The sequence below is a fragment of the Cucurbita maxima genome, unplaced genomic scaffold (assembly GCF_002738345.1).
Source record: "Cucurbita maxima cultivar Rimu unplaced genomic scaffold, Cmax_1.0 Cma_Scf00039, whole genome shotgun sequence".
Lineage (NCBI taxonomy): Eukaryota > Viridiplantae > Streptophyta > Magnoliopsida > Cucurbitales > Cucurbitaceae > Cucurbita > Cucurbita maxima.
In genome coordinates, this window is record NW_019272055.1 from 725393 (window position 1) to 733375 (window position 7983).

Genomic DNA, 7983 nt, shown 5'->3' on the forward strand with positions numbered 1-7983 from the left:
CCTTTTTTTTTTTTTTTTTTTTTTTTCTTTCTTTTGTCTTCACTCGAACTCATGGACCGACTCGAGAGTCAACTGAACCAGTCCAAACGAATTACGAACCAAACCAATAAACCAACGCAACCCCGCTGCCCACTATTAGACTAATTTAATCAACAAAATATATTAAAAAAACTGAATATTTGAAGTAACTTGAAATTGGGAGTCTCTATCTAAACCATGAGCAGCTAAAAACGACTTAAGAATGAATCAACATAGATGTGATCTCAAGCATTCGAACCCGAAAAGACGAAAGAGATGAGCTAAGATCGACGTTCCTTAAGAACCGAAGTATTCGGTTCTTACAAATAATAAGAATTGGAACTCGAAATCCCTAAAGAAAGAAAGAATGAAGGAAGTTAATTAAATAAGTGGGAAGAAAAATATACACGGACCTGCCCAGGATGGAGGGACCCCCAAAACTTGCACAAAATGCATGAAAATCCAGACTAGTCAACTAGTAGTACACAACATTTTATAATCTAAATTACAACAAACCCAGATCACTCTGGATCTTCAAAAAATGCACACAGCTATCTCCTACTAAACAAACCTATTCTGCTAATGTGCTTGGTGTAAGAAAATACCCCCGCCGACCCCGAGCGCAACAAAAGAGGACTATAGACCATGTGAAGAGAAGAGTTGTAGGGACTTACATTTCGAACACAACCATTGCGTCGCTGTCTGAATGGTGACCGATATGTAACGATACTTGGTCATAAAATCGTTGAATGTCTGGTCGCTTAGAATCCGACCCATTTCACCCATCTGAAAACTCGACCAACCCTGAATGGAAGTTCATAGTCTTTGGTAACTGCAGGCTCCCTCCTTGCAGTCTCAGGATCAGACCACACATATACACCACGTTCCTGTCGACTGCCGGGCACAGTGTTATCAAGGATGATGGCGACCAGGAATCCAATCACCATGTGTAAAGAGAATAATGTGTTGAGAACGAAATTCAGCTGCAAAACAAGAATTGGGGATCAGACACGAACAAAAAATAAAGCTAAGATGTTTGTTAATGATTATTCAGATAATCCATTCGCGACCGAAACACAAAGAGTTCATTAGAAGGGAAAATGCACAAGGATGGACGAGAAAAGTTGCATCTCAGCTTCCTTATCCATTCTAAATATCATTAATGAAGAAAAAGTTGAAACTTGCACAAAAAGCTGCTTAAGAAATGATCGGAAAAAGGAACAAAATATCCCAATATCGGCACCAAAAAAAACAGTAAAAATGTCTTGGCCGCTTTCGTTAACTTATAGAGAATGAGTTATTGACAAAGAGAGAGAGACATACCCCTCCCGATTTACTGTTGAAGGGTCCATGGGAAGCAACAACATACGGCTGAAAATAACTTGGAACAGACGTGTTGGAGCCTGGGGAGATACCGTACTGTTGAAAGTAGGCTGGAACAGAAAGTGAGAAAAATAATGATAATCCAACAATGATAATGTTCCGAGAGCTTCCTGCTTCACTATATCGAAGATTTGACAAGCCTAGTGCCGTAAGCATTGCCCACATGAAGCAAAGAAGAGCAGCAACCATGACGTCAGGAATGGAAGCAATAAGGCCCCCAACTTTACCTACAAGGCCAATAGAGTATTAGGCCAATGTGTAATGAGATAAAGTAAGTAATCGGCAGCCATTCCCCATTAATCCTGATCCTTATCGTTTTCTTATTTTTAAAAAAATCTAATCATAATTTAGCAGTACCTAATACTCTAAAAGGATAGGACACCAATTTCAGGGACAATGTGAAAGAACAGATGTAATTACTTCCACCCAAAAACAAAGCTATCATCATAGAAATCGACTTCGTGATGCTAAAAGAACATAACTGTCATAAGGTAATAAAAGTTAATCATGGGTCATGTAACAGCCGAAAGCCACCGCTAGCAGATATTGTCCTCTTTGGACTTTCCCTTTCGAGCCTCCCTTCAACGTTTTTAAAGTGCATCTTTTAGGGGGAGGTTTCCACACACTTATAGAGGATGTTTCCACACACTTATAAATGATGTTTTGTTCTCCTCCCCAATCGATGTGGGATCTCACAATCCACCCCCCTTCGGGGTCTGCGTCCTTGCTGTCACTCGTTCCCTTTTCCAATCGATGTGAGACCCTCCAATCCACCCCCTTCGAGGCCTAGCGTCCTTACTGGCATACCGCCTCGTGTCCACCCCTTTTGGGACTCAGCCTCCTCGCTAGCACATCGTCCGGTGTCTGGCTCTGATACCATTTGTAACAGCCCAAGGCCACCGCTAGGAGATATTGTCCTCTTTAGGCTTTCCTTTTTGGTCTTCCCCTTAAGGTTTTTAAAACGCATCTGGTAGGGGGAGGTTTCCACGCCCTTATAAAGGATGCTTCGTTCTCCTCCCCAACTGATGTGAGATCTCACAGGTCACACCTAAAGAAAGATGTATAAGCTATAAGAGAAGGGCACCAACTCTGTGATCAAGCTAGCTCAAATTCATTCAAAGAATGACGAGTCCAATATAATTTTATATTTGAAGAAAAAAGAGCACTAAGCACATATTAATAATTGCACAAGAAATCCCAAGCGTTTCTAACATACTGATAAAACTGGATCCTACAAAGTCATTCCCAATTAAAAAAAAAATGCATGCACCCAATATGAATTTACTCACCTACAAGAGATAACACTATCAAAATGCATGCACCCAGTTCAACTGCTCTGCGGCTTCCCATTTTTGTAACTGCTATAGTATGAACATTTTCAGTAAGAGTTGTAGACCCGGTTCCTGTGCCCCATAGACCAGCCAAAATACTAGAAAGACCTTCCAGTCCAATTCCTCGACTAAGAACACCAGGTGATGGCGGTCTGGATGCCACTAATAATGAAGCTGCATGATACGAACCAACCTGAGTGGTTCAGGAATAAATTAGATTTGTGATTTAGAAACTAAATGAAGTTCGCATTGATTAAAAAAAAAAAGAAAAAGTTTCACTGCAAGGTAAGCATGAAAAGTGTACACACACAACATGGGTAATAAATATTATGTAGAAGAAATTTTTTGCTGTGCTGACAAAACAATGCCAAATCATTAAACATAAAAGAATTTTTTTTTTTTTCCTGCCATGAAGCCTAAGACATCTACAACCAAAAAGATTCGGACAATGGGCTGCCAAATTTTACTATAAAAACAGCTGAAGAAATGGTGCCTACGACCTTATCCCTCACTCTTAAATGATCAAAGATATGAGAGGATACAAAGAAATCTGTATTTCTCTTGTAAATTCAGCAACAGGAATTAATCTTGGGACAAGGGGCACTGGCAACTATTCACAGTTCTTCACAGATTACACTTCTAAACCTGGAATTTTTCTTCAGCTAGTTTTTTTCCCCCATAATTTTGAGTCAGATCAACCTCACTAAAAAAAAAAAAAAAAAAAAGCAGCATTACTGAGCTAAATCTTTTGAGCTTTCATTGTTTTTTGCATTATTTTCGTTGGTTTTTTTCGCTCTTGGGATGATCTCACTTTGGCTTATTTAGGAGAACTGGGAGGTAATCGAGGAGGATCTATTTAGATTATTTTAGATTCTTTTTGAAGTTCCATAAGAAAGAAACATAAATCCAATTACGATTGAATATGTTAGATTTCTATGGGAAGATTTTACCAAGCATCATTTCTAATAATCAGGGTAAGCATTTGTAATCAGAAACTAGAAAGTAGATCAAGTTGTTTATAGGCAACATAGCAATTGAGAATTATAGGAACCATATTAGGGATCATTTTTAAATTGATTTTGAAAATACGGATGATCATGTAGATAAAAGCATTCTACAGCGTTTCTCAAGGATTTAACTTTTAACTAGGGATCTTCAGCAAATTTCTCCATCGTCTTGATTGGTCACCAGTAAGCCTAGGAACAAGATTCTTACACTACAGGATCACCAGAGACTATCTCCTTCCATTTTTGGGTGATTGTGGATGTTCTACTAGACTTAAGTCTAGAGAACATACATAGAGGTATAGCACAAAGGTTGTGGAAAATACAAACTTTTATATTTCTCCCAACTTTCAAATGATGACATTTTTTTTCTATTATGGAGGGAAGATTCATTTGTGAACCATGATAACGTTCTGCATCTCTTTTAAATTTAAACAATTTCTTGCCTTAATTACGACAACTCAAGAAAGCTCAAGGGCTGATCCCTTATGGTGTGTTCTGGTGCTTTCCTTGTTCCCCACGATGCCGTTAGTGCAGTCTTTCTTCCTTTATCTCTCTCTGTTTTTTTTTTTTTTTTTTCTCCTTTAATAAGAGATTTCACTTTAATGGAATATGCAAGGGCATACAAAAAAAAAATCAGCCTAACAAAGGGAGCTCAACAAAGAAGAGCTTCAATCCAAAAGGATAAGGCCTAACTTGTAATTACAAACCACCAAAGCTCAAACCAGTGTATTAAATCTAAACATCTCCCTAGGAAGGCAGATGATATATTGAGGGCATTCTTTGGGACAATCTTAAGGTTCACTTCTTCAGATACTACAGTACAGCCAATTTAAATTGTTAACTCTTCCATGAATAGTCTTCCACGCGAAGAATTTAACCTTCATTGAATTTTCAACTTCTAAAGAGAGGAAGAAAAACAGACTCACTAGAAGGAGAAGGGTTTCAACAAGCTATTAAGGAACAAGTGGCAAGAAGAGCCTCTTGTAGGGTCAGGGCTCCAAAAGCAAATATCCCTTCACAACGTGTTAATCTCAGACTCCCATATCAATGATAAGAGAGTCATGACATTTATTGTTTTCCTATCAAACAATGGATAATGAAACCCGACAATAAAGAGGAAGAGCTCTCGAAATGAACAAAGATATCAGCCACCCAAGCAATATTTCATAAGGTCAAGTGATACAAAAAGAGAAACGTAAAGTAGAGAGGTTTATCCCTCACCCATTTATTCTCCCAAAATTACATTTCCTTCTCATCACCCACATAACACTAAACATAATGAGAAAAAGTAGGGAGCTCATTAGATATTTCTTTCCATAGGTTTCTGTATGTGCATTTGACCCCACCCCATATCCACTAAGAATGCTATAATCATATACCACAAGATAGTAGACTTGCGGGAAACCACCAAAGCCATTTAGCCAAAAGCGCTTTGTTATGAGCCCTTAAATTCCAAGTTCTAAACCCCTAGGTTCACCGGCTACCCACCACCTCCAAACGCACAAGATGGCTGCCTTTCCCCATCAATCCCTTTCCACAAAAAAAGAAAAAAAACTCTCACAACCTTCTCTAGTTTCTTACGAACAAAGAGCTCTAAAGGGTGACAAAAAGTAGATCGAAAAATAGATAAGGATTCCAGTCAAGACTAAGTAAATGAGAGTCAATCTTACCCCTTTGGAGAAAACTTCTTTGTCAAGAGACGCAAGTCTTGTACGAACCTTATCCACAAAGGTTTCCAAAACAAAATGTTTTTTGGGTTACGACCAAGACCAAGACCAAGACCAAGATAAAAGGAGTGAAGGTAAGGACAAGTTGTTATAAGGGATTAGGTGAATAAGAATTTTGATCTTCCAACAATGTGGCTTTCATGCTTCGGTTTAGAATCGGACACCTTATGACAAAAGATTATTGCAAGTGTAGTCACTACTAGTACATGGGATAGGCACGTCAAGCAAGAATCTTGGGTAAGTTAAATATCAATCTTCAGCGATTTTGTTATGCTATCAAGCTCTTGGTAGAAAATGTATCACCTAGTTTCCTTTTAGCTTTTTTATTTTTTATATATAAAAAGCCAATTTTCATCGAAACTAAGTCCACATAAGGGGTCCAGCAAAATAAAATGACTTCATATTCAATAAAGAAGAATAAGACACAGGAAACAGTTACAAAAAACTTTGCATCGATGCTCAAAGAGAAATATGGGACCTAACTAGGGACCAAACGTCATACGGACCCCTCTCAATTTCTCCAAAAGTTCTATTATTCCTCTTCCCCCCAAAGACCCCACAACATAGCACAAACCTTGGCTTGCTACAAAAATCTTCCTTCTCAAGAGACGACAAATGGCCAAACACATCAAAAATTAATTCCACACAGATTGAGCAAAAGCACATCTCCACAAAATATTATCCAAGGCTTCCACCACCCTCCGACAAAGAACATAGCAAGACAGCTCCAAAGAATATGATCCACGTGACAAAAACATAGCAAGATGGCTCAAATAAAAAGGGCATCTTTCTCTTAAGCGAGTCAAGAGTATTAACTCTTCAATTTTGCCTCGTAGTACAATTTTCCTTCGCCACCTCCTATTTCTATTTTAGGAGACCTCAGCAAGAACATTTTTTTTTTTTTTTTTTTTGATAAGAGACAATTTCATTGATGAGTGAAATTTACAAGAGGGATGTATAATTCATGATGTTTACAAAAGACCTTCCCAATTTGCAATGAGGGAGGTATAACTATAGGAAGTAAAAATATTAGACAGTTTACACCAAGATTTAGCTTGGTAAACAACATTGTCGAAAAGTTTTGTGTAGGTCTGTGTCGTTTCTGCAAATATTCTCTGATTTCTTTCTTTCCACAAATTCCAAAAGAAAGCCATGATAAGGTTTTTCCATAATAGGGCTTCTGCGTTCTTGAAAGGGTGGTACGTGAAGGCCATGTCCAAAAAATCCTTTACCTCCCTAGGAAATGTGAGATGTCATTCGAATATATTAAGAATCGTTGTCCAGAAATTTTGAGTATATGTGCATTCCATAAACAAGTGACTTTGTGATTCGTTTGCTTTCTAGCATAGTGGACACTAATTTGGAGAGAGAATGATGTAAGGCATTCTTTTTTGAAGAATTTCACTTGTGCTGATGGCTTTATGCACTATTTCCCAAAGGAAGAATTTCACCTTTTTGGGTTGATGTCCTTTCCATATTGTCTTTGCTAGCGTGGGATTTATTGCTTCTACTTTTTCCCCCATGTCCATCATCAAGGATTTTGTAGAAAAGACCCCATCTGCGCTGGGGAGCCAAGTTAGTGAGTCTTCTTTGTTTGACAATACCATAGGGGCAAGGTCAAGGCTTAATTCGGCCCACTCTGTTGCTTCATTATCCTTTAGATTCCTACCAAGCTTCAAGTCCCAAAATTTGTTGACAACATTCCACGTTTCTTTAATCGTGGCTTTTTTGTTGTGGGAAAGCCTGTACAAAAGTGGGTACTTCAAAGCTAGCGTGGTGTTTTCAATCCATGGGTTGGTCCGAAATGATGTGCTTCCCCATTCCCCACCTTATGGCGAGTTCGGTGGGTGATGAGACCTCAGCAAGAACATGAAACCTTGGATTATCCACATTATATATCAAATTACACTATGTTCATCTTGCCCCTAACCATAGTTATCATCTAACGTCCTTGGACCCCAAGGCAATCAATTTGCATGTCCTTTAAAAATTTTCATCACCTCTATGATTATGTTATCTCTCCCTTCAACTTCCATGTTCTTTACTAAGTTCAGGAAGCCTAAAATTACTGAAAAACATGTATATTTTTTTTCATTTAGAGTTCTTCATCTTTTGTTGGTTATATTTTGCAAAATGCCCCTCAACCAGGGTAGCTTCCAATCAGCTAAGCTTTCAAAATTCTAGATATTTACCCATGAACTTTAAATTTGTTTCAAATTTTCTTTCCAGTAAAATGGACGGTGATCTGGCAAATAAAATAGTGAGCAAATTTCGAAGATTAAGTTTAAGTTGGAATGGAATAGTGGGAGAAGTCCTACAGTGTGAGAAACGTCATAAATTGGTAAAAATCAATAACCTCATTGATTATGAAGAACCAAACCACTAGAAAATTCAAATGAGACGGGTCGAGAGAGAAAGCTTTGTAAGATGTTTATGAGAAAGTATTGTATAAGAGTTAGGTTGGTTGAAAGTGTGTCTATTGAACATAAGAGGACCAAAAAAAAAAAAAAAAAAAAA

The 7983-nt window shown here is 38.0% G+C and overlaps 1 protein-coding gene across 1 annotated transcript in view; it reads right to left on the minus strand.

Annotated features, from left to right (window-relative positions):
• Positions 1–300: 300 nt before the first annotated feature.
• Positions 301–7983, minus strand: part of LOC111469306 (nucleobase-ascorbate transporter 12-like) — a 12425-nt gene continuing 4742 nt past the window's right edge. The window contains exons 8-10 of the mRNA XM_023114535.1: positions 2691–2925; positions 1342–1628; positions 301–1001 (exon numbers count right to left, since the gene is read on the minus strand). Of these exons, the coding sequence (XP_022970303.1) occupies positions 780–1001; positions 1342–1628; positions 2691–2925 (744 nt within the window). The 3' untranslated portion in view covers positions 301–779. The remainder of the gene's footprint in view (positions 1002–1341; positions 1629–2690; positions 2926–7983) is intronic.